A 27,083-nucleotide genomic window follows, 5' to 3' on the forward strand; every position below is an offset into this window, starting at 1 on the left:
ATCTTCTTCACTCTTCGGCTACAGTATCCACTACTGTTTTAGGTTAGCACAGAGAAGATGATGTCCCTTAATTATATCGTGAACTACAGTGCAGGAGATAATGGTCTAATATCCATCTTCTTACATATGAAGCACAAGTCCTACAATTCATTTTCTCAGTTCTGTGATGTTAGGATTGCATCTACGGCTACATGATTTGAAGACCACTTCCCTAATACCGTGATATTGTAAATTTGTCTTGCATACAGGACTAGCATCATTTTTTATGAGGTAAGGGGTTTCATTAAAAGGGTGTCAAGAAGATAAAAGAGTTATAAAGGATATTATGTTATTGGGGTATGCATCAATGGGTATCTAGGTTTGCGCTTGGCTGTTTGAGTTGTATGGGAGTTGCGTTTTTCTTGGATGTTTACTTATGGACTTTGGACTGTTGATTTTTGTATTAGGCACATGTTTAAGCCATGTGCTTTTGGAGGTGGTTTCTCTTTGTTAGTGTTTGTGGGTAGTTTGGGTTGTACTTAAATTTTAGAGGTTAATAAAGTCTTGCTACTCATTTGGGCTAGGTTGGTTTGCTTTTGTGTGTGTGGGTTGTACTTGTACATTTCCTTCTCCATGCTTTTGGATTTGGTTTACCTTAATTTAGTTCCCCTTCTTTATATATATGCTAACTAGTAATATATAAGATGAATTTTTCCGATGATATTTTTGTTTAATTGACGAATTAATGATGGAGTCAATTAAAAGATAGATCTATTTAGAAGCATACTGGTGGGTAAGAATTTCCGAGTAGAAGTAAGAGAACATATCTCTGCAAGTTTAGCATTCTAAGAGAAGTTGAAGTGAAGTTAGATTAGACAAGATTATGGTGGTGTCTCAATACAAATGTACTAGTTAGCATATATTTAAGTATACCACATCGGTTGGGAGAACCAGTTTATGTCTGCTTATGTAATCTTGAGCTATCCTCATTTTATTAGCTAGTTTTAGGTGTTGAGTAAGGTCCAAAGTCCATTTTCTGACATGGTATCAAAGTCGAGCCAATCTCTGACCTTGATCTACCCAATTTTGGACCCTATGTTATGTGGTCCACGTTTGCGTGCGGGGATGTTAAATTGGCCCACATTGATTGAGAGAATAGGTCGATGTTTCGTCATATGATCTTGGGCAATTTTCATCTCATGTGCCAACTTTTGGGTTGAGTTAAGTTCAAAGTCCATGTTTGTTAAGTAGATATAATGTGTTGTGGTAGAAGATTTCACTAGATTAAAAATGATTACATCTGACAAACAGTGCCAGCACATCCACTGGATTAAATGGAAATTATTGCCTACTTATAAGAAAATGATTGCTCGAGATGGTTTATCATATCCAATTGCGGACCTCCATATGCAATAGATGAGATGGACCTAAAAGACCTAGTTGGATAAAATGTAAGAACCCGATTCAATATGGGCAATATCAACTATTTTGGATTACGATTATTTGTTGTAGACACCTAATTATGTTTGGTGTTTGCCAGGAGTTTCTTTTTTTTTTTCTTGGTTAGAAACTTTTATATTCGTGTATGGATCTCTTCGAGAGGTAGAGAACATTTTAAAGAGATCCATACACGAATATACAAGTTTCTAACCAAGAAAAAAAAAAGGAACTCCTGGCAAACACCAAACATAATTAGGTGTCTACAACAACTAATCGTAATCCAAAATAGTTGATATTGCCATATTGAGTCGGTTTCTTACATTTTATCCAACTAGGTCTTTTAGGTCTATCTCGTTTAATTGCATATGGAGGTCCGCAATTGGATATAGAGAACATTTAATTTTAGCTCAATTTCAAAAAAAGAACATTTAATTTTAGCTAACCGCCTAAACCCCAATTGCTTGAAACAAGAACCATCAGTAAGCGTTTGGACACAACTTCTAGCCACAATATATTTGCAAAAATTAGAATAGTATTTTGCAAATCAGTGTTTGTTTTACTATTTTGTGCATTATTTCAACTTCAACATGTAAGTAGAGAATTTGACGTTAAACTTGTTTGAGGAGTATTTTGAAATAATGATTTTCACCCACTAAATTTCAATTGTTTCTCAAGAAAAATTCATGTACAGACATAACTCAGCATGAAATCAAATACCTTTAGATTTTTTTTTTCTTTTAAAGTCATTGACATGAGAAAATGGCATAAAACTCATCCACCTTATTTCTTTGCTAGGCAGATGTAGATACCAGGATGCACTGTTCATTTGCTGTAATCTCATAGTTATTTTGCATGAATGGCAGCTCATTCTCCTCTTTGTAGTCTCTCTCTCACTCTCTCCAATAAATTATATTTTCTACAGAATTCTGTTAACTTAAATATAAATATCTTTTGATTGATCCAGTTTACGCTATGCTATTTATGTCATCTTCAGTCTCATATAATCTTTATTTCCTATTATGTATATTTTTCGTTTTGTTTAAAAAGGAGAGGGATGGGGCGAGGAAACGGGAAAATAAGTCCCAATGTGATTTTATAAACATGTCAATCAAGTGTATGACATTTCTTATAAATTTCGGGGATCTATCAGAAACAACCTCTCTACATTATCTGAGGTAGTGGTATGGGCTGCGTACATTTTATCCCCCATCCCCCTCAGACCCCACTTTGTGGGAATACACTGGGTATGTTGTTGTTTGTTGTAAATTCTGTCTCCACATCTTTGCTGTTTCTCAGGTGATAATGTTATGAAAACTTGCTTCTGATGAATCTTCAGTGGTTTCACCAAAACTTTCTTAATTTGACTGATAGTTTTGCTTTCTTGGTTTTCTTATCAGATTGAGATAAAGGAGCTAGACGATTTTGCTCAAGCAGCTTTCCATGGCTACAAGAGTCTCAACCGTATTCAGAGCAGAATTTACCATACTACTTATAATAGCAATGAAAACATACTAGTGAGTAACCTTCTCCTTTCGTTTAAAAAAAGGGTAGCCCACTACACAAAGCGTCCTGCATTAGTAGGGTCCCGGAGAAGGGTTGCACTCCTAGGGTGTGATGTAGACAGTCTACCCTAAGGGGTGGTGTATGTTAATACCCTTTCTTTCAGTTATGATGTATACTATTTTCTTATGGAGATAAGTTTTGATCCGTCTTTGACAGCTTTCATTTCATCTATTACCAGGTATGTGCTCCCACTGGGGCTGGGAAAACAAACATTGCTATGATTGCTATTTTACATGAGGTGTGCTCTATCTTTCTTTTAGAGCATGTTCCTTGCTGGGACTTCTGGCACTTTGATGAAGTTACGTAACCTTCTTCTCTTACGCAGATCAAACATCACTTTAGAGATGGTTACTTACATAAGGATGAATTCAAGATAATCTATGTTGCTCCTATGAAGGTATTTTTTGGGAGTTGTGTACTTGTGTCCTTCAATTTATTTCAGATAATTGGAGATATGAAGTAATTGCTTCTCTAGGCATTAGCTGCAGAGGTCACATCAACTTTCAGTCGCCGATTGTCTCCACTTAATGTAACTGTGCGGGAACTTACTGGAGACATGCAGCTTTCTAAGAATGAGCTCGAGGAAACGCAGGTCCTGTCAAACTTCAGCTCTTGTAAAGTTGCTGATTATTTACTTATTGGCTTTCTGTTTGGATAATGGCCTAGTTGACTGGTTTGTTGATTGACTACACTCTGATGGTGTCTGGTTATATTTCTTCAGATGATAGTGACAACACCTGAAAAGTGGGATGTTATTACTCGTAAAAGCAGTGATATGTCACTCTCAATGCTGGTCAAGCTACTTATCATTGATGAAGTCCATTTGCTAAATGATGATAGAGGTCCTGTGATAGAAGCGTTAGTAGCCCGTACACTTCGTCAGGTTAGCAAATGCTGTTTTACTTGATTAGTGTCTACCATAGAAATTTCAGTAGTGTTTATGTATGATATGTTGCCTCTGTGCACTAATTGCTGCCGCAATCCTCTCCTACTGTTTCACTTCTCCAATAAGTGCCTAAAATTGAAAGATGAAGCATGCATGCTTTTTTTAAATTCAAGTAAAAAGTTTTTAAATTCTGGGCAAAATTGAAAGATGAAACATTTTATTGGCATTTAGAACAGAATAATACAATGTTGGCAAAAGACATTTTAGAGCTTTCCATTTTTAAAACCATAGGAGTATGAGGTACATTAAGGTTATGAAAATGCTGTGAGACGTAGGTTTAAGTCATGAATCTAGTGTAACATCGAAATATAAACTTGGCAGCAAGACCTGTTGACCTACTATGAGTATTTAGGTTATGAACTTGATTGTGATATCATCTCATCTAGTGCTATGGTGGAGGTGACTCCATTTTCATGTGTTAATGGTTTGGTTTGAATTTTGGTTCGTGTGCTTTGGCAGGTGGAGTCCACACAGTCTATGATAAGGATAGTGGGCCTTTCAGCTACTTTACCTAACTACTTGGAGGTTGGTTCTGGAGTTAAAAATTTTCGTTTAGAAGTCTTTACCCCATATTGGACATTGAGCTGTACAGAGTGATGAAGCTCCAATATTTTGGTACATCCTTTTTGGATATAGCTTTTTGTCATGGCTATTCCCTTTGTGAAATCCAGGTTGCACAGTTTCTAAGGGTGAATTCAGAGACAGGCTTATTTTTCTTCGATTCGAGCTACCGCCCAGTACCTCTTGCGCAGCAGTATATTGGTATTAGTGAGCATAACTTTTTAGCCCGTAATGATCTGCTTAATGAGATATGTTACAATAAGGTGTCTTTCTTCAAAACCTTTCTCTTTGCTATTTCGCACTCGCCCAAAAAAATTCTAGTTTGACTCTTCACCTATGCAGGTTGTTGATTCCTTAAAACAAGGGCATCAGGCTATGGTTTTTGTCCATTCACGTAAGGACACAGTGAAAACTGCTGATAAGCTGGTAGGTTTTTTCATCAGGCTATGGTTTAACGCACAGTTAATCATTTTACTTTGTAGTTCCACTCTTGTTGTTGCATTTTGTTTGTCTTGCTTTCCTCTTAGTCCAACTCAATTTTCTTTTTTCACTTTGATTTACTGAAGTCTTTCTCTTCAGTATTCATTTCTTTTCTGAATGTTATGTAATTCACTATCTATATAAATTTTCTTCACTATTTATTCCTTATAAAATCTATGTTATACTTGTTTAAATCCATTAAAAATTGGAAACTTGTCTAAAAGCAATTTGTAATTCTTATCTTGCACCAATTTTTATTTGACTTACAACTCCATCCATCTCTATTGCATATCTTGCACTTTTTATTGTCATGTTTATTATTTAGGAACGAACTTGAAAGATGGTTGGGTTCCATAACTTCCACAATTTATGCTCATCTTTCCTTTATGATAGTGGTGGTTATTTTCGAGATTTCACCAAGAAGATGGAAATTCAGCATTCAAGTTCTTCCACGACTTTCTGTATTATGAATTTTAACTTCCATAACCTCGTGCAGGACAACCTCTACCTCTTTATAAATTAGGTTTATCCTGCATAACTAGTCAAACAAAGACTATAAAATGTGCCACATCTTTGTTGATGAAGTGCTATGAGTGGTAACTGTCAATTTAGATGGGCGATCTTCCAGCGAGGGGAAAACTGTTCTCTCTATCGTGATAGAAGTTGGAAAAGTATCTTTCTAGATGCTAACAGTATTTGTCTAGTTCAAAGAAACGATATTCTTGTCAAAGTAATGAACTTTGCACTAAAGCATACTGCTGCCTCGAGGCATTTTCAGATTCTTGCAGAGGCAACCCAAATTTGGAGTCAGTCCATGTCTTAATAAATCATGGATGTTCTGTGAAATCCTTTCTGCGGTTCTCTGCTAGAGATAGGTGATCAATGTTGGGGTAAGTTCACATTTAGGACTGCACAGTGGCTTTTGATAAAAAATCCTGGGAATGGCTTAAAAAAGTTTTCTTTAGCTCTACTGATAACTAACAAGGCAGAATCTGCAGTTGAGAGATTTTTGCAACTATAGCATGCCCGTAACTGAGAGGGTGGTGGGATCCGTAGAGTTAGAAATTCTAAAGAATTATAAAGGAAGAGGGGTCGCGAATGATTTTCTTGAGTATTCCCTCAAGCATGTTGGAATTTATTCCGCACTTTGTGTTTACAAGGTAATCCTATAAAGGAAAGGAAATTATAGAAGTGATCTTGAAAAGGAAATAAAGTAATTCATATTCCTATTTACACAATCATGGGGGTTTCTTAACCATTCCCATATATATATAAGAGATGGATTTTGTAGTGCTAATAATTTCCTAATATATAACTGAGACCATGTTCTTTCTATCCATAGTTAGACTCTGTGTGTGTATATATATGTATTATTTTTTAATTTTTTTGATAAGATAAATGTATTTCATTCATAACATGGCCTAGTTGGCCGTATACAAGGGATAAAACCAAAAAGTAAAGAATCTACTAAATCTGATTCGCTACAAAATCCACCCATTCTTGTATACAACAAGGAATCATATGGGTTCACCAAAAGAAAATAAGGGACCGGAGGCTATTTCTCACCTGAAAAAAAACTTAAGACTCTACCACCTCAAAAGCTTTCCTATTTCTCTCTCTCCAAATAACCCACATCAACTCCAGAGGGACCAAATTTCATGCCTTACGTCTTCTCCTCCTTTTTTGCTTCTCCAACAAAGCATCAACTTTTTCATAGTATTTGGTATTACCTAAGTAACGCCAAATCACTGAGGCATGTCCCACCATTATTTTATGGTAAAGACACAATAAATGAACCATAAGGGTTGTGTGGCGATTCAGAACCTCACCCCTTAAGCAAGAGGCTGGGGTTCGATCCCCACTTCTGGTAAATGGAAAAAACTCTGTGGCCAGTTCTCTACCGCTTAGTGCGCTAACCGTAGGAACAGAGGATTAGTCTCACGGCTGCCGGCTGTGGGGATACCTTGGGAAACCAAAAAAAAAAAAAAAGACACAATGAATGAGAAGATGGTCCACTTCCTCCCCTCTCTCCTCACACAAACAACCTTCCCTTTTCTAAGATTTTCCGCCATCACATCACCCCTCTAGTTGCTACCCAAGAGAAAAAAATACACCTTCCTCTGCCTCCCTGATTAGAAGTTTCTCATAGAATGATGTAACAGAGAAAACTCCATTATTCCCCAAAACCTACCACAGAGCATCAAGTTTATCAACAGGATTGACTTGCTTGTGAAGGAGGGCCATCAACCTTAAGAGCTCGGTCTCCTCCCAATCGTGGAAATGTCTTCTAAATCTCAAATCCCAAAAGATCTCTCCACCATCAAATGTTATTGGCATGACATTCTATACAAATAGGAAAATTATAATTCACTAATTTATATCCACACCATCTATGTTCCCAAAAATTAACTCTCCTCCCATTTTCGACCTGGAATGAGATATTTGCATAGAAAGCATCCCATCCCTTCATTATATTCCTCCACAAACCACTCTCTAGTTCCGACCCGATAGGCATATTGACATCTCTAGTTCTCCACCCCCTTCCCTTACCCTCTTATTTATCAACTATCACCCCTCCAAAAAGTTTGTACCTCTATCCCAAAACGCCAAAGCATTTTCCGAATAAAGCTTTGTTAAAAACTGCCAAATCCTTAATTCCGACCTCCTCATTTTTTAGGAGATGTGAGTCTTCCACCAGTTTTTAGGAGATCTATAGACTCTGCATATATAGAACCTTGTCAGGGGAGATTAGTGTCTGAAATGAATTCTTTATGTCTGAAGTAGCGAAGGCACCTCCCAGTCCCATTACCAGAGGATTGGTTCAAAGATGGAAGAGCTCGGATGACGCGAGCTGGGTAGTCTATCTTTGAGCATATGCTGCATTAAGAAAATCACTCAGGTCAATAACTCCTAACTTGGGTCACTTGGCCCTAGAATGAAAGAGATGAAAACAATCCTTTGTTCCATAGTGCTCTTCTTAATCCTTACTTGAAGCTTGTCCATCTTTATTTTGTTCATTATCCCTTTAAACAATAAGTAATAAGCTGGAGATTTTTTTTTTCTGGAAACTAGTAAGTTGTATTCCTCTGCATTAAGGATATGCTGGAGAGTTGGAGACCTCCAAAAAATTATGAACAGGTTGTGACCCAAGACAAACTAATTTCAGAGACCTAATAAATCTACTAACTGATCAGCTTCCTCTACAGTCTGTTCTTTACACCAAATACAAATTGTTATAATATAATTCCATTTAAGTTTCTGAATAGGATCAAATCTATCTTGTTTGCTTAAGTGATTAAAGTTCATTTCTACTTGTGTAAAAAGCCCCATATACATGTATACCAAAAAGTAGAAAACCTACAAGAAATGCTTTTTTTTTCACGTGTATTCCTTTAAAAGCTCTTCTATTTCTCTATCTATGCAAATAGCTCACATAAGTGCTAGTGGAGCTACATTCCAAGCTCTGCTCCTTCTCATCTGTCTATTTTCATTATTTTTTCATGTTGCTTGGGTGTTCCAATCCAATCCACAATATCCCATGATAACCTCGATACTACCGCCTACCGGCTATGTAGAAGGAGATGATCGACATCTTCACCTGATCCCTTACACATAATAACACCAATTGACAGGAATGAACTCCCTCTCCCCTCAGATTCTCCATCGTCAATTGCTAGCCAAGTGAAGAAACACATCTTCCGATCGAGCTATGTGGGAAGGCAATCTTCTCCGTTGTCAACAACTTCTCTTATGACTTGACAAAAAACATTCTCTTTCTCCATATATATTAACCTGACTTGGAAACAGGTGTAGAAATATATATATTATATTATAAAGTTGCACATAAAAGATACCTTGCCGTATACAAACATTTCATATTTATATCAACAGGTTGAGTTGGCTGGTAAAAATGAAGAGTGTGAGCTGTTCAGAAATGACGAGCATCCTCAATACGATCTTATAAAGGCAAGAAATTTCTGTTGTCTTTTAATTTGATATTCTCATTACATCCTTATTATGGCATCTTTTTCTTAGGTCACTCAATTTGTGCATTTCAGAGGGAAGTTATCAAGTCCAGAAATAGGGAGGTCGTCCAGCTGTTTGAATGTGGGATTGGCATTCATCATGCTGGAATGTTACGTGCTGACAGAAACCTAACAGAAAGACTTTTCTCTCAGGGACTTTTGAAGGTTTGTTTGTTTGTTTTTTCAGTTTTTCACTTATAATTTTCAATCTTTTTGTTTAATTTTTAAAAACCCTGGTCATTCTAGGTCCTTGTTTGCACAGCAACTTTGGCATGGGGAGTCAATTTGCCTGCTCACACAGTTGTGATTAAGGTTTGTGAAATGCTTGTTCCTGACTCATCTGTATTCTTTAAGGGATTCTTGGGTGTAACTTGAAGCATGTTAAGAAATAAAAGTTGAGGAAGTGTGCACCAATTTTAATGCATTCTGTGCATTGTGTTTCTGTTTGACTTGACTGCCATGTATCCAAGCTTTAGATGAATAGATTGAGCTCGAGTCTGGTACCTGATTTGGGTGTGATTTAGATTGAGCCCAACTGGATCAGTCTGCATTAAGTTGCTGTAGAATAGTTCTCAACCAGGGAGAGTTATATGTATCTTTATTACAAATCCATGATCATATGATTACCTTTTAAGCTGAGCTTCTATTATCTAGCACAATGGAAGAAGCAGATTCCTATTTCCTAACCATATATGGTGAAATAAATAGACAGTTAACTGGAATAACAAAAATCAACTTGCTTACTTCTGTTTAGTGACTTTGTTCTCATAATTTGAAACTTAGGATTTCGATGTCTGGCCTTCTTGATTTTGTTTTCATTTTCTTTTTGTGTCTATCTTTGTGTGCTTTTTATCAGGGTTGAGCTTGGACTTGAGAACTTGTTGAAAAGCTTTTGTTGAAATATCTAGGACTTACCAGTTCAATTTGAATCTAACAGATATATTATTGACTTGATTTGGTTGCACTCTTAACCTTCCATATTTTTTAATCCTTCATTGCATGGTTCACAAAAAAAATAGGTTGATCTTGGGTATTGAAAACAGACACCTTCCTGTGCTTTCCGTTCTTTATCCTCAAAACAAGCTCCTCTTTTTTTGATGTTGAATACTTTTCTAAACTGTTTTTGAACTGATCAAAGGAAGATATTGTTGTTTATCATTTTTGCTGATGATTCTGATATGATATTGGTATTATCCTTGCTGAACTCAACCATAATTTTAATATTTCCATTTGAATCATGTCTTATAAGGACTTGGATGTTGCATCTAATATAACCCAGCTTATGGAATGTGTAATGCAACATTCTGGAACAACTATGCACTCCGTTGGGAGTGTTCTCCTTCTAATCAAATGTTCCATTATGGTTTGGTTGCTAATTGTCTGAAATTTCACTTAAGACCTCTTTCTAACAACATGGTCCTTGGTCGTCCCTAGTTTGGTCTGAAACATGTACTTTCAAATAAGGACAGTCCGGTGCACTAAAGCTCCCGCTATGCCCAGGGAAGAGAGAATGGATGGACCACTAGGGTCTATAATATTATATGGGTAATTTGTGTAGTAAACTTAGTTGGATGCAATTATATTCATTGAAACTTTTCTATTATTTGTAAGTCAGTTTGCCGCTTTTTCCACATGACAGTTTCTTTTGCATGATAAACCTTGTCTTTTGGTGAGTAATGCTTTAGCATTTCCATCTCTCCAGGGAACTCAAATATATGATCCAAAGGCTGGTGGATGGCGAGATCTGGGTATGCTAGATGTTATGCAAGTGAGCCTTAATCTTCTTCATGTTGTTTACTTTTATTCGGTTAGTAATGTTGACGGGCACTCATCTATTCTGCTGTTACGTAATGTTCTTCCCTGGTAGATCTTCGGACGTGCCGGAAGACCTCAGTTTGATAAAAGTGGTGAAGGCATTATAATCACTTCACACGACAAGTTGGCATATTATTTACGTCTATTGACAAGTCAACTTCCTATAGAAAGTCAGGTAGAGTGCTTACTCTATGCCATTTTTGACTTTTAGCTGTTTATTTATTTTATATATGCATGGTTGCAGATATTTGAGGGATGGCCTTGGCTCAGCGGTAAGCTTGCTTACCGTGGTGTGCCAGGGTCGGGGGTTCGAAACGCCCCTCCAGCGAAGCTGGGGTGAGGGCGCGTAGGTCAGGCCCGGAGTGGTCCCCCCCCCTCCCCGACACCTACGGAGTAGGTATGAACCGGGTCGTCCCCCATGGTTGCAGATATTTGAATTTTTTTTTAATATGTTCATCCTTTAACTTTTAGAAAATAGCCTAGTTATGTAAAGAGTTATTTCTTTAGAAAAGCACGGCTATGTAAAAACTTGAAGCTTTTCTACCATCCACAAGAGTTTTTGGAAGCTTTATATAAGTAGATGCTCCTCCTTTACTTCTCCAGTAGCAAAATAAAATAAGGTTTTATTATTTCTCTCGTTTGTAAATTGCTGTTCATCTGAACGATATTCTGCCCATCTAAAATATCAAGTCCATTTGGACAATATTTTATGTAACTGATCAGCTTCACATGAAAGAAGAGGGTACTAGGAATTTACTGCTCTTTGCGATTTCTAATCTCTGTATTAAACATTCTTTAAAGAGTCTGCTTGTTGACTCTCTTTCTGAATTTGTTATCTTGCAGTTTATCAATTCCTTGAAAGATAATCTAAATGCTGAGGTGGTACTGGGTACTGTCACAAATGTTAAGGAAGCTTGTGCTTGGCTTGGTTACACTTATCTTTTCATTAGGATGAAGATGAATCCTTTGGCCTATGGCATCGGATGGGATGAGGTATATTTTCGTTTGTCTTGGTCCTACATCATCTTAAACATAAACTCTTGATTTATTTATATTAGTATCACGACATTCTAATCCATGTTTTTTACCCCTTCCCTTCCAAAGTTAAAAAAGTATACAACCAACAAGAAAACGATGAACTAATGAACCTTCAAAGTTGTCATGTACTTCTATAAATCCTTGTGGGGTCTAGTGGATGAAAATTCAATAAATTATTTTGTACCAAATCATGTATTGTCCAGGTGAAATGCCTTGCATTACATTTATTTTGTTCTTTTGAACATAGAATACTATGAAACTTTACTTTTTCAATTTTACTTCCAATCTTTATGCAGATGGAGGGATTGAATGCTTGGGGAATGGAATTTCTGTGTAGGAGAATTTTATGTGGAAAAAAGAGTTCGTGGAAGATCTAGAATCAATTATGGATGTGTTAGGTTCTCTATAAATTTTTGCTATAGGTTTGAAGATCTTCTTGACACTCTCCTACAATTGTAATTATTATGAAAACCTGTAGCATGTTGTGGCAGGTTTAACCCTTGGAATAGAATAAAAGTTGTTACTTTCTGAAAAAAAGATTTATGTACTGTATAAAGATAAATGGAATGATGAATTATTAGGCACGTGCATGAGTATCTATCTGAAACAGCTTTTCTACGTCACACAAGGTAGGGGTAAGGTCTGCATACCCCCCCGCCCGAAACTTGTGGAATCCCACTGGGTATGTTGTTTTTGTTGTTGGAGCTCGATCGATAGATCTTTTGGTTTGAAAAAGTATCACAGATGAACAAGTCTTGTTTGACTAAAGGTCCTTAGCTCTTTAGTAGATGATGCAACATTACCCTGAGGTTCTCCCATGTTGGCTTTTCTTGAATACAGCTTCAATTGTCACTAAATGGCTTTTTAGAAGTGTGTAAATAAGATATTCTTAATATTTCGATAAAGTCAATTTGATGTACTTGTTTTTGCTAGAGATTTGGGGAAGCAACTAACAATATAAAAACTTTAGCTGAAGCTGTCTTTTCTCTTTTGCAGGTCATGGCAGATCCATCATTAACCTTAAAGCAAAGAGATCTTATAAGCGATGCTGCCCGTGCACTTGACAAAGCAAAAATGATGCGTTTTGATGAGAAAAGTGGGAACTTCTATTGCACTGAACTTGGTCGTATTGCAAGTCACTTTTATATCCAGTATACTAGCGTTGAAACTTACAACGAAATGCTGTCACGCCATATGAATGAAAGCGAGGTATTTTGTTTTGCTTGCCATCTCTTTTACTAATACGAACGGATCATGCAATTGTGCAGTTATGATTTTGCCATTTTTTAATTTATGATCCCATGTTAGTGAGAATGGACTTGTCTACTGGGAAAAATGAATAGGAGAAAAAAAAAAACTTTTTGTATGTAATCTAGGACATCAAAGATAAAGGGCAGCCCGGTGCATTAAAGATCCCGCTATGCACGAGGAAGGGTCGGACCACAAGGGTCTATCATACGCAAGCTTACCTCGCATTTCTTCCGGAGGCTGTTTCCACGGCTTGAACCCGTGACCTTTTGGTCACACAACTTTACCTGTTACTCCAAGGCTCCCTTTCTAGGACATCAAAGATTCTATATTTTCTAGAAATTCTTGCTTACACCGAAAATTGTAAAGTACTAACTCTTCATCTTTAAATTCTGCACAGAGTTTCCTTTGATTTCAAAGCATCTTTGGTTCCCTTCTTTCCATAGGTTCCACCAGCTACAAGCGAGGACCATGCTCCTCTCTTTCTGACTGGATAGCCTTCCTTCTCTATTCCAGCTAATTAGAACATCAGTTAATTCTAGTGGCATCACGCTTCTAAATGCCTCTCAGGTTGATGAATATTTTCCAGAGTTGATCTGCCCATTTGCTAACTAGCTAAAGACTAAAGTATTACTCTAGTGGTATGTTATAGCACATGTTATAGCACTTATTTAGTGCAAGTCGCTAACTATATGAGTTTTTCATCTTCTAAGCTATATTGTCCTCTTTGTTGTGTTTTTTAATTGTGTCACAATATACTTTCATTTAATAGTAATGACTTCCATGCTTACCGGTGCTAGGTTTAGCTGTCCATTGTTTTTATTGTGCTTTCTCTGACATCTATTTTTTCACTTGCTATTAGTTGATAAATATGGTAGCTCATTCTTCTGAATTCGAAAATATTGTGGTCCGAGATGAGGAACAAAATGAGCTTGAGACGTTGGCTCGAACATATTGTCCATTGGAAGTCAAGGGTGGTCCATCTACCAAATATGGAAAAGTTTCAATTCTTATCCAGGTCTTGAATTACTCTCTGTCCATTAAAAACTGTGTGGCTTCTCTATGTATTGTGTTTTAACAACGTTGATTGTATCTTGCACAGCTGTACATCTCTCGAGGATCAATTGACATGTTTTCACTGATCTCTGATGCGGCTTATATAAGTGCAAGCTTGGCTCGTATTATGCGGGCTCTTTTTGAGATTTGTCTGCGTAGAGGGTGGTGTGAAATGTCTGCTCTTATGTTAGACTATTGCAAGGCTGTGGATCGCCGAATATGGCCCCATCAACATCCTCTTAGACAGTTTGACAAGGACATTTCTTCAGAAGTTTGTTCTCTATAAATAACTTGTGTTAAATAAAATTTCAACTAGTTTATGTGTGTTAATTAAGAAATCATTTTCAGATATTGAGGAAGCTTGAAGAAAGGGGAGCAGATTTGGATCATTTACATGAGTTGCAAGAGAAAGATATTGGAGCTTTGATTCGTTACGCACCTGGAGGAAAGGTAAATCATTTTTTACAGGTTTTTGGTTCAAGGGTAAACCCTGTGACCTTAAGTTAAAGAAATGTTTTCAAAATTCCAGGTTGTCAAGCAATGTCTGGGATATTTTCCATCAGTCTTGTTGTCTGCTACAGTCAGTCCGATCACTAGAACGGTTCTGAAGGTGAGTACATTTCTGCACTCGCTTTTTCCCTCATGTTCTATCTGAAATTTTTCTAAGCCGGGGGTCTATCGGAAACAGCCTCTCTACTTCACCTGAGGTAGTGGTATGGTCTGCATTAAGGCTATCAACGGACCGGAACCACCGGACCGGATCCGGAACGGTACCGGAACCTCATTACCGTTTTATAGCGCCGGAACCGGAGTTACCGGAACCGGAATACCGGAAAATTCCCCTTGTTCGGACCGGTCCGCTAGCTACCGGTGTGGAACCGGATCGGATCGGAGCGATACCGGAACATTACCGGAATAGCGCCTAACGTACTACAGTTTTTGTTTTTAAATTTTTTTGTTTTTAAGTTTTAATTTAAATTATAACTTAATGGGATTAACTTATATAGTTTATATAATTTATTAACTTTTTTATAATTAAGTTTTAATTATCTTAAAAGGTTTTAAATTTTAACTTAAAAAATATATGTTAAGTTAATATAATATTTTTAATAAGTTTAAGAAGTTTAAAATTTTCCTAACTTTATAAACTTAAATACTTAATATAATATTTTTTTTTTCATAATTGCAACAAACAAAAAACAAATTTTAAAACAAAATTAGGCGAATAGCCGTTATATTTATTCAAATTTCGTACGTTGTACATTTATTACAAAGATATTAAATGAAAATCTAATCTACGCAGCCACCTTCTAGGAAGGGTTCTGTGTGAATTAGATCTCTATTGTAAAATCTTATTAATATCTAAATTGTCTATAATTTTTTTGGCGTAACTTTTCTAATTCTTCGGCGGATAAATCCTCCGGAATTAGTCTATTTCCAAGTTCCTCCATTGCTTCCATTCCATCATCACTATTTTCTTCAAAACTTTCATCTATTTCGTCTTCAATATGGGGCGGTAATTTGGGGAGCCCAAAATTTCTTCGTTCGGCATTGATCCAATCTCTAAATAATACCGAAATCTCCAAACTATCCCTTGCTAACGAATACCGATGATCTCCTATTATAAATCTTCCTGCGCTGAAAGCTTGCTCCGAAGCAATTGAAGTAGCTTGAACTGATAACAAATCTCGAACCATCCTTGAAAGTTTTGGAAATTGTCTGATATGGGTCTTTCACCACGATAAAAGTTGTTGTTTTCCAGTTTCATCTCTAATATTTTCCCGATCGTGCGAAAGATACAAATCAAAATCATTACTCCTACAACATTGAAGACCAAATTCTTCTCCCATCTCGTTATCTAAATCATCATATCTACGTCTAGAAGTAGGAGGTTCAATCAGCCCAATATTTTGTTCCATAACTTGATACAAGTTATATAAACTCCTGGTTGTAGATCTATGCAAGCACAACAAGTTTCAACTGATGGCTTTTCATGAAGTCCAATTTCTAAATTGTTGTATAATTTTCTAACCAACATCACTGTACCATGTTCTTTATAAAATAGGTTTAATAAATTAGTTGTTAAAAGAATTTGTGGAATAGGAAAATAATATTTTTTTAATTTTTCAATCATAGCTTCAATTGCTTCTTTGTTAGGACATATTTTTTTATATTCAACAAGTACTTTAGAAATAACAGTAATAGTTACTAAAATAGAAGAAATAGTTAGAGTATATTGAGCAGATACTGTGTTCGTAGCTTGATAAAAAGTTTTCAAAAATTTACAAAGTTTTTCTACTTCAGTCCAATCATCTTCATCTAGCATTAAATTAACATCCTTATTATAAGAATTATAAACTAATTGTATAGGTTTACGATATATAACAGCAACTTCAAACATTTGAAACAAAGAATTCCATCTAGTAGGAATTTCGTTTGGAACTTTTCTATATGGAAGGCCACATTGTTGACATTTACGTTTAAAATCATCCATTACAACCTTTCTTTTATTTTTAAACATATAACTACAAGCAATTCGCACTTTAAGACAACCATTTCCAAACAAATCAATACCATCATGTACTATCAAATTTAAAATATGTGCAGAACATCTAACATGAAAATGATCTCCATACACTAAACATAATTTAGTTTTTAACTCGTCAATAGCTTTCAAATTATTAGAAGCATTATCTAATGTGCATGTCATAAGTTTACCAATTGATCTAAAATATTTCATGTTTTCCGCTATTGTACTAACTATATACATACTGGTTTTAGACTCGTCGACATATTTATAAGCAATAATTCTTTTTTGCATGCTCCAATCGTGATCAATCCAATGAGCCGTGAGAGTAAAATAATCATTACCGACAACACTAATACCCATATCAGAAGTAACAGATATTCTACCATCAAATTTATCAAATAAGCAACGAAGAAAATGATAATGTTCAGCTTGAAATTTAAAAATATCATTTTTAATTGTATTTCGTGAAAAACCTTTAAAAGAGGGATTATATACTCGTTGAATATAATGAATAAAACCGGGATGCGAAGGAAAACTAAAAGGCAAACCCATAACAACAATCATTTTCGCTAGTTCTTCTCTATCTACATCTTCACTATATGTCGATGATGAACTTGCTTCAGCCGGGTTAAACATGTCTAAACGCGTTTGAACCATATTACCTCCAACAAATTCATGTACAAATGTTGTACCATCTTTTTTTGCCTTAGCCTCATTTTTTAGACGAATAAATTCTTTATTACATCTCATCAAATGCAAAGTTAGCAACCCTGTCCCGCCATTTTTTCCCCCAGTCAAATGTTTAAAAACATTTTTGTATTTATTGCAAGTAGCAGTACTTTTTACCCTATCATGCTCCATAAATTTCCAAAGTAAAGACCTTTTAGTACGTTCGGTACTTTTGGCCCTAGTAAATTCCGGTAAAGGGGGAAGTTCTTCACCGTGTTCCGGTAATTCCGTAACCGAACTAGTAGGGGTATCTAGGGGTATCACCTAATTCTTGTTCTTCTATATCACCTTCCTCCAGTAAGTCTTCCTCAAAATTATTATAACGCCTATTCAGGGTCTCATTATCTAATTCCATACCGATACCAACATCGAAACTATTAGGTTGTGAAAATGAAATTTCATTAAATCTAGGCGGTAATGAACTAGTACTAGCCTTACTTTTTTTATTTCTACGAAAGACCTTACCAAAGATTGGTTTTTTACCACTACTATTTTTTCCAAAATCCATAATTCAAAATAAAATATTAATACAAGCATTACAAATACAAATTGATGTTCGTAAATAAATGTAGATACTAAAAATTAAAAATATAGATAATTAACGTAAATAAAAAGAGATTAAAGTTGGAATGAATAGACCGAACGTCTGCGTAAAAACAGACGTATAACAAATGTCGAAATTAAAAGATGATAATTGAAACTTGTAATATCTTCAAAAAATCTTCAACTCCAACTAATATAATAAATGAATCCTCAACTCCAACTAATATAATTAAACAAGAAATATTTAGAGAGAATGTGAGAGAATATTAAGAGAGTATGAAAATTGATAGTATTTGTGTGAAAAAATAATTGAAATGAAGTATATTTATAGTAAAAATTTTAGGGGTGGTGTGGGGGGTAATTGGAAGGGGGGGGGGGGGTTATTAACGGCTAGAAAAGCAACTGCCAAAAGAGCCGTTGCCAACCCAGTTTTTTTTTTTTTTTTTAAAAGGCCAGAAATTTAAACACGTCTGACGGACCAGAAACCGGTCAACCGGAAATACCGGAATTTTTCACAGGTTCGGACCGGTATCGTATTCCAGACCATTGGGTACCGGTAAACCGGCACCAAACGGACCGTGTCGTTACTGGAACCGGAAAGAAATCAGAAATGGAGTGAACGGAACGGAATATTCCAGTTCCGTTGCCAGTCCTAGTCTGCGTACACCCTACCCCCAAACCCCACTATGTGGGAATACACTGGGTATGTTGTTGTTATATCTGAAATTTGTTCCCTTTGTCCCAGTTTAACCTTCAAGTTCCTTCTCGGACAATCTAGAACAATGTATCCACTTTACTAGAAGAAACTTTTCCCTGCAATGTCTTAGTACTTGTCAATACCATATGAGCGATAGGATAACATAGTACCAATCTACATACCTAAACAGTGCAAATTCTTCCAAACTAAAAAATTCCTACCTTTGGGGCCACTTCTACTTATGCCACAAAGAAGAAAAACTCAGAATGAGATGGAGGAAGCCTCTATCTGTTCCTTCTATTTTTATCCAATGCAAATAGAAAGATAATCATGAAGCTCCTTTGTTAGGTGGATTTGGTCATAGCTCCACAGTTTGTTTGGAAGGATCGAATTCATGGCACTGCGCTGCGCTGGTGGATTCTGGTTGAGGTACCTGCTTGTTCATTTATTTTATGCTTTGATGGATATAGGTGTTTACAATGGATGTCTGGATTCTGTCTAGAATTTTGCCTCTTAAATTAACATGGTTATCAGAACCTATTTGTAAATTAAGTTCTGTAGCTTTGAACATGCTTGTTTCTTGCAGTATAACAAGAACAATAAAAATAATCAAACATTATTGTGCATGTATAATTTGGCCTATCCTCATCGGTGGTGTCTTTTCTTGTTTACCTTTCTTTTTATTGCATTGGTTTGACCTTCTAGTATCAAGCTCTTTTTTTAGTTCAAATAAGTAGCAGGTCATGCCTTGCCCCTTTCCCGTTTCATAGTTGCAAGTGGAGTACAAGGGTGATCTTGTTTGGGTTTGACTTGTAGAGAAAGGAGATGAGAGGTGATTATGTGCGGCATCACGATCTTGTATTTGCATTTGAATTACCTATTCTCCTCTTAGCTTTATCTTGGGAGTGATGAGTTGAAACTAGATTGGGCAAGAAGAAAGTCAGAAAGCTTGTTGGATGTAGGGTAATAGGAAGCCATGCTGATCAGGGGTAAATCCACCATTAGGGGATCAACTAGGAACTTTCAGCACGGAGTAGGAATTTTTGTGTAAATATTCACTAAAATTACAACAAATGGTAGATATGAACTCATAACTTTAAATGTATAACGACTTAATGCTAAGAACCTTAAAGGCTAAACCCACAGAGTTTGGATCCACCTCTAACGACCAGGCAAGGGTCAGTGTCTTAAAGATCATAAATTTTAGTGGTTAGTAAATAACAAAATATAAACTTTCTGGTGTTAAGTGGATGCCATGAGGAGATAGATAATTGGTGTGTTTAAGGTTATTTGCAAAGTAAGTTGTGGGTAAGTAGAGAACATAACTGTAGAAATAGAAAATTGCGCTTTGTCCCACAGCCTAGCTTTTTTGTCTTTTTTTTTTTTTTTTTGACAATTGGTAATTGTATTGATAAGTAGTACCAAGAAGATGCAAACAAAAATATTTACACATCAAAAGCTAAAGTATGTTCTTCTTAAAGGGATTCTATCACATCTAACAGCTCCTCTTTGTCACTAGTAAAAATCTGTTTACACCAAAAAATAAAACAAAAGTAAAGTGTTCAGTTTGATCTTCTGAATAGAGCTTTCTTTGTCTTCGAAGTACCTCCTGTTCCTTTCCCTCCAAATAGACACCAGATACTAGAATGTTTAGTGCATCACATTTCCTTTGCCTCTTGTTCCTGCCCTTGATGTTCCAGCACTTCAAAGGCTTAATTGTGTGCATGTACTATTTAAGTCTCACCATGTTAAGGAACAGTTTCCATAATTGAACAGTGATGTAGCAGTTTAAAAACAAATGATCTATGCTCTCTGAACGTGAACCACACAAAAAGCATCTGGAGCCCAATTGGAATTCCTCCTCTTTTTAAGTTCTCCCATGTCAAGCATGATTTATGAGACACCAAGTCACCAACCAGGAGAAATACATTACCTTGTAATGAGCATTAGTTTTCCATTTCTGTTTCCAAGGCCTATATCCGGAAGTCCTCCTGAAATCAAGCTATGTATCAAGATTTCACTATAAATTGACCCCTGCTTTCAGTTTTTCGAATCATCCTGTCCTGGCACTATGACAAACCTTGGAAATTCTCCAGAATCAGTAGTAATTCAGCAAGTCTGCCCACTTCTCAGTCATTCAAATTCGTTCGGAAGTTGATGGTTCACTGTCTAGTTGTGCTCATTAAGGTGACTAGGTGAGTAATCCCACTGCCATCGTGCTGGTGACACATCATTCAAATAAAGTTGCTCATAAGGTGCTTAATTTTTGACTGAGCTATTACATTGTGATGCTATATTTTTTTTTTTTGAACTTGGTAACTTTGTATGATATCATTTGAACTTGGCAACTTTGTATGATATCACAAAACAGTACATAGGTTGTACCGAAACCTTGTCTACAAGTGGTCCCACATCTTACTGCTTTATGACTAAATTTAGTCTAAAACATCAATTATAGGGACAGGATCATTCAAGTATAACTAATTACACCAAAAACATAACAGTAGAATGCAGTTAAGCTTCACATTCTGTACACTATTCTCTATGCTCTCAAAGCACCTAAAGTTCCTCTCTTCCCATATTGCCCACCATATAGCAGCAGGGATAAGTCTCCATATGTCTCTTTCCTTTGCCTGTGCTCCTGCTTCTTCCCAGCTCTTTAAAGCCTCGGAGACTTTCGTGGGCATAGTTCAGGAAATGCCTTTAAGACAAAAAATTCTCCATAGTTGTTGAGTGTACTTGCAGTGTAGAAACAGATGGTTAACAGTCTCTAATGTTTCCCCACAAAGAAGCATCTAGAGCATAAGGTTATCCCTCTCTTCATAACATTATCTGGAGTTAGGACTGCTTCTTTGGCCAGCAATCAGACAAAGCTTGATACTTTGTGTGGTATTCTACTTTTCCAGATTTGTTTCCATGGCCAATTTGTATTTTGCTGGTTTGCCTGATCCATCAACGTATAAGCTCTATTGACTTTGTAGATGCTATATTTGATTGCCTGAAACATTTAATATTTTAGGATCTTGGGAGGGTTGTTTATGAAATTAGTTCTGTGATCATCATGATGATGGCTATTAGCTTCAGGTCCAAAATCTCTAACAAAATAGACACTAACTAACCCAGATAGAGTCGTGGACAACATGAATTCGTGACATACCGAGATTGATTCATTTCATCGATGGAAATGAGTCAAGTTACCTAACGTGACACACTATATACATCAGCAGAGATCATTACGGATTTGAACTTTAGCACCCCCTCTTGCTTGTTATTGTTAGGGATAGATGAACAGAGCAGAACGACTTCTCGCTATGTTGTGCCTAGTAGTACCCGAAGCATTGACATTGAAAGAAGTCCCTCAAGCATCATGATGATGGATATTAGCTTCAGGTCCAAAACCTCTAAGAAAATAGACACTAACTTACATAATATCTTCTTCTTGGGGAAAACTAGAACATAAAAGTGATTTGTGAATGGGTTGAAGGGCTGAATCAAGGAATGCTTGGTTTAAGAAGTAAGAAATGGAAGAAGAGGAGGGATTAAGCAATAACATAAGAGTGAAGATTCATATAGATTTCTATGTGTAATTTTGTCCTCTGCTTAAACACGAGGATTCATGAATTCTAAAATCGCAGAAGAGTACTTGTTATGTATTGATCAAAAAAGAGAAAACCCCAAAGGATGCATGATATAACGGATACTTTAATCAACGGCAAGATGGAAATTGCATCTGACTGACAACTTTAGGGGCCGTATTCTGAGACATCATGAGTGATTTTCAAGATTGCTGGCTGTCCAGTTAACTATCTTTAACTGTCCATCGAGTGATTCATCTAAAAAATAAAATAATAAACATGATTATAATTGCCTCTGAAATTTGCCCTCTCCTTGTACTATTTTTCAAACCTTCATTGTGACTTTCTATCACATCAAGTTGGCCCATGTAAGTATTGTTTTTTCTTGAATTTACACCAAACGTTTTAATTGGAACTGTTAATTACATTTTTGCATGAGGGAAGGAATTCTCAGTGCCATTTTTATCTTATGACTTGGCTAGGAATTGCTTTTGATATTTTATCGTACTAAATAATTTGTCTAATAACTTAGGATTCTGAGAATGACCACATTTACCATTCCGAGCTCTTCACACTCACAAAGAAGATGGCGAGAGCAGATCCACAGAAACTATCCTTTGCTGTGCCAATCTTTGAGCCACATCCTCCGATGTACTACATTCGTGCTGTTTCTGACTCATGGCTGCAAGCAGATGCTTTATATACTATAACTCTCCACAATCTCGCTCTTCCAGAGGTGGTTTTATCAACTTACATTCATCTCTATATTGTTGAATATCTGCAATATGTCCAAAAGTTTGAATTTTGGGTGTTGGTTTTCTCTGACTTGAATGAATGGTTCTTCAGGTCCAAACATCCCACACTGAGCTTCTAGATTTAAAACCCCTTCCTGTGACTGCACTCGGGAATGGAACTTTTGAGGCCTTGTATAAATTTTCACACTTCAATCCTATACAAACACAGGTGGATATCTCGATTTTTTGATACCTTAAATTCGATTAATTGTTTGTTTCATTAGTCAATATCAGAAATAGCTTAAATCAATTTTGGCAGGCTTTTCATGTGCTGTATCACACGGACAAAAATATCCTCTTGGGAGCTCCGACTGGAAGTGGGAAGACAATATCAGCTGAACTTGCTATGCTCCATTTGTTTAATACACAGCCCGATATGAAGGTACTTTGTTGCAATTTGTTTCCGTGAATTGGAAGAGAAATAAGAGAAAACTCAGCTTGATTATTCCCTCAAGCTATTTGGGTTTAAATAGCTAAGTTTACATGTCCTAAAAAACTAAAGGAAATTAATGCAAATCAACACCTAATTATGATAGGAGTAAATCAAGCTACCAACTATATTTACATATGTTGTAAAATATTCATAGGATTCTAATAGATTCTAATACTCCCCCTCAAGCTGGTGCATATAGATTATTTGCACCAAGCTTGTTACATAAATAACCCGTTCTGGGACCGGCTAGGGACTTGATGAATATGTCTGCAAGCTGATCACTGGACCGCATGAACTTTGTGACAATGTCTCCTTAGAGTAACTTTTATCTTCTTTAAAATGCTTTTGGGTATTGGGAACAAACTCAACATATATATATATGTGTGTGTGTGTGTGTGTGTGTGTAGGGAAGCATCCAGCACAAATTTAATGAGAGTCAACCTACCCCCACCCCCCCACCCCCAGAGATAGATACTGGCTCTTTTATCTTGCTAGTTTCTCATCACATTTCTTTAGAACTTGCACTCCAGATTTCAAGCTCTTTATTCTTGGCTCCCAGTGGCATCCCAGGTTCTCAGCCAATGTCTCTAAGTTATCCACTTGGTTAACAGGATAAATAAAGCACTTCTGCTAGTTAACATGCAACCCACAGATGCCTTCAAAGATGGTTAGGATGGTCATTAGGTATCTGATCTGAGTTATTTCTGCATCATAGAAGATTAGAGAGTCATCTGCATATAGTAGATGAGTGATTTCCATGGCATTGTCCCTGTTTGCTTGAGTACAAAAAACCTTGATCCGTCCATTTCCTTTAGCTATTCTGATCATGTAATTTGATCTTTCCATGGCTAAGATAAAGAGAAAGGGTGACATGGGATCACCCTCTCTAAGCCCCCTTTGTGATTGAAAGAAACCTTCAGTGCTGCCATTAAAGATGAGGGAGAATTTCACACTAGAAATGCAAACCTTATCCAGTTGATCCACTTGGTGCAAAATCTCATGTCTTCTAGGATTTTCAGTAAGAAGGATCGGTTGACATGGTCAAAAGTCTTTATAAAGGATGCCAGGAATGTTCTGTCTCACCCTAGAGTCTCCAACTCATTGGCCAGTAGAGCGGCATCCATAATCTGCCTACCCTTCAAGAAAGTCATTTGATGCTCGTCATTGGGATTAGTGTTCGATCCCTTATTTTATTTTGGTGCACCCATGCAGTTCCTGTGTGTAATTGGGTGTCTTCGGAGAGAACCATATATTGTACGTTTTTCCTTTAGGGCTATACACTCGTATACTGCCATGTTGACCTTGTTATTATTAATGAAAAACTCTACCTGATAAAAAAAACACTTTTAAGAACTTACCTTTAAGTCTTGGTGGCACATTCTTATGAAACAATACATTGGATGCGAGCCTTCATTTCATCCACCTTTCTCAATACGATGTGTAACATCTTTGTCAATATCCCATTTCCTTAGATCATTGACCAAAATACTTGAAACTTCCTCCCTTAGGGGGATGACTTGAGTATCTATCCTCACTTCCACATCTGTCACGCAAGTTAAGTCACTGAACCTGCATTCCAAGTACTTTGTCTTAGTTCTGCTCAACCTGAACCCTTTAGACTTCAAGATCCTTCTCCAAACCTCTAGCCTTTCATTACTTTTGCCGTGTGTCTCATGAATCAATATTATGTCATCTGCAACTAGCATACACCATGATACCTCCCCCTTGATATGCCGTGTCAGTTTATCCATCACCAAGGCAAATAAGGACGGACCAAGATGATTCCCTAGTAAAAGAAAAATCATTTACCCAATTAAAAAAAAAAAAGTTGCTGCAGAATTACATATGTAATTTTGTCTCCCCATCTTTATACTTGTATCTCAACTTCATAATTTCTTATTATTCTTTAATGATTTTCTATCTGCAGGTTATCTATATAGCACCTTTAAAGGCTATTGTTCGGGAGAGGATGACGGACTGGAGAAAGCGTCTTGTTTCCCAACTTGGAAAGAAGATGGTGTGTGAAGTTTCTTTTGTTTAGGCATTATTCTTATGTCACATAGATGCGATATCACTGCTAACTCAAATATCCTACGCAGGTTGAAATGACTGGTGACTACACCCCGGATCTAATGGCTCTCTTGTCAGCAGACATCATAATCTCGACTCCTGAAAAGTGGGATGGCATCAGTCGCAATTGGCACAGTCGAAGCTATGTTACTAAGGTGCAATATCTCATTTATTTTTTATTCCTTTGCTTTTTTTTTAGTTATTTGTACTTAATATCAAAATTATAACATGAACATTTTGTTCTTGAATGCTCTCTTCACCCCAATCAAATGATCAAACCTACATCTATAGGTTGGGCTTATGATTTTGGATGAAATTCATTTACTTGGAGCTGATCGAGGACCCATACTTGAGGTACACAGTTGTCACTGAATGTCTCCCATTCGCTTTGCCCCTGCATGGTCCTTGATTCACTGATTAAATTATATTTAATACTTGATCATGTCTAATGCTAGAGTTTCTGGTTCTAGGTTATAGTCTCAAGGATGAGATACATATCTTCTCAAACAGAGCGGCGAGTTCGGTTTGTTGGCCTGTCGACAGCATTAGCCAATGCGCAGTATGTGTTTAATTGGATTTATATTTCTTGCCCGTCTTTTGTGCGAAATGCTAATTGGTTTTGTGGAGTTTCTGCTCTGTAGATTGCAAGGGTACAACCTTTTATCTTGGTAACTTTTAAACGAAATTCTAACATTGGTCTTTGAACCCAGTAATTTGGCTGATTGGTTGGGTGTCGATGAAACTGGCCTCTTTAATTTCAAACCAAGTGTGAGGCCTGTTCCTCTTGAAGTTCATATTCAGGCAAGTGGAGCTGGAGATTATAAGCTACCGAAGTGCCATCATCATCAAATAGACTGAAGTGTATTTACCTACAGTATCGTGTTTTAATCTTGATTTATAAATCATTTCCTTGAACAGGGATATCCTGGGAAGTTTTACTGCCCAAGGATGAATAGCATGAACAAGCCCACATATGCTGCTATATGTACCCATTCACCAACAAAACCAGTTCTAATCTTTGTCTCATCTCGTCGCCAAACAAGGCTTACGGCCCTGGACCTTATTCAGGTGAGGCAAAAAATCATACTGTATTGATCAAAATATTTCCATTCGTACTGATCGTAACTAATCTGTCACGTTTTTTGTTTTCTGATCTTGTAGTTTGCAGCTTCAGATGAGCACCCGAGGCAGTTCATAAGCATGCCAGAAGATTCGCTTCAGATGGTTCTTTCTCAAGTCACGGACCAGAACTTGAAGCACACCTTACAATTTGGAATTGGATTACACCATGCCGGGCTGAATGACAAAGACCGATCATTGGTGGAGGAACTGTTTGCAAACAACAAGATCCAGGCAACTATGTCATCCTGAAATTTGTAGATTTGTAGGAGCAATTATATGCTGAAATTGGAAATTATATTTGTCATTTTGGCTGCGTCTTTTTAGGTGTTGGTTTGTACAAGTACGTTAGCATGGGGTGTAAATCTTCCTGCACATCTGGTTGTTATTAAGGTACCGTCATCTTATCCACCTTCCAGAATCAGGTTAAAGACGGGAATGT

At 36.7% G+C, this 27,083-nt stretch overlaps 1 protein-coding gene across 3 annotated transcripts in view; it reads left to right on the plus strand.

Annotated features, from left to right (window-relative positions):
* Positions 1-27,083, plus strand: part of LOC107855400 (DExH-box ATP-dependent RNA helicase DExH14) — a 44,502-nt gene that overhangs the window by 4,852 nt on the left and 12,567 nt on the right. For all 3 annotated transcript variants that reach the window (XM_016700402.2, XM_047413871.1, XM_016700404.2), the window contains 31 exons: positions 2,817-2,933; positions 3,161-3,220; positions 3,308-3,379; positions 3,458-3,574; positions 3,704-3,865; positions 4,388-4,453; positions 4,600-4,752; positions 4,832-4,915; positions 8,861-8,935; positions 9,028-9,159; positions 9,241-9,306; positions 10,697-10,762; positions 10,862-10,984; positions 11,653-11,802; positions 12,844-13,056; positions 13,958-14,113; positions 14,198-14,422; positions 14,500-14,601; positions 14,681-14,761; positions 18,999-19,079; positions 22,758-22,961; positions 23,072-23,188; positions 23,279-23,401; positions 25,380-25,469; positions 25,552-25,677; positions 25,814-25,876; positions 25,993-26,081; positions 26,233-26,323; positions 26,441-26,590; positions 26,684-26,875; positions 26,969-27,034. In XM_016700402.2, coding sequence (XP_016555888.2) covers positions 2,817-2,933; positions 3,161-3,220; positions 3,308-3,379; positions 3,458-3,574; positions 3,704-3,865; positions 4,388-4,453; positions 4,600-4,752; positions 4,832-4,915; positions 8,861-8,935; positions 9,028-9,159; positions 9,241-9,306; positions 10,697-10,762; positions 10,862-10,984; positions 11,653-11,802; positions 12,844-13,056; positions 13,958-14,113; positions 14,198-14,422; positions 14,500-14,601; positions 14,681-14,761; positions 18,999-19,079; positions 22,758-22,961; positions 23,072-23,188; positions 23,279-23,401; positions 25,380-25,469; positions 25,552-25,677; positions 25,814-25,876; positions 25,993-26,081; positions 26,233-26,323; positions 26,441-26,590; positions 26,684-26,875; positions 26,969-27,034 — 3,612 coding nt within the window. The remainder of the gene's footprint in view (positions 1-2,816; positions 2,934-3,160; positions 3,221-3,307; positions 3,380-3,457; positions 3,575-3,703; positions 3,866-4,387; positions 4,454-4,599; positions 4,753-4,831; positions 4,916-8,860; positions 8,936-9,027; positions 9,160-9,240; positions 9,307-10,696; positions 10,763-10,861; positions 10,985-11,652; positions 11,803-12,843; positions 13,057-13,957; positions 14,114-14,197; positions 14,423-14,499; positions 14,602-14,680; positions 14,762-18,998; positions 19,080-22,757; positions 22,962-23,071; positions 23,189-23,278; positions 23,402-25,379; positions 25,470-25,551; positions 25,678-25,813; positions 25,877-25,992; positions 26,082-26,232; positions 26,324-26,440; positions 26,591-26,683; positions 26,876-26,968; positions 27,035-27,083) is intronic.

Source organism: Capsicum annuum, chromosome 6 (assembly GCF_002878395.1).
Source record: "Capsicum annuum cultivar UCD-10X-F1 chromosome 6, UCD10Xv1.1, whole genome shotgun sequence".
Lineage (NCBI taxonomy): Eukaryota > Viridiplantae > Streptophyta > Magnoliopsida > Solanales > Solanaceae > Capsicum > Capsicum annuum.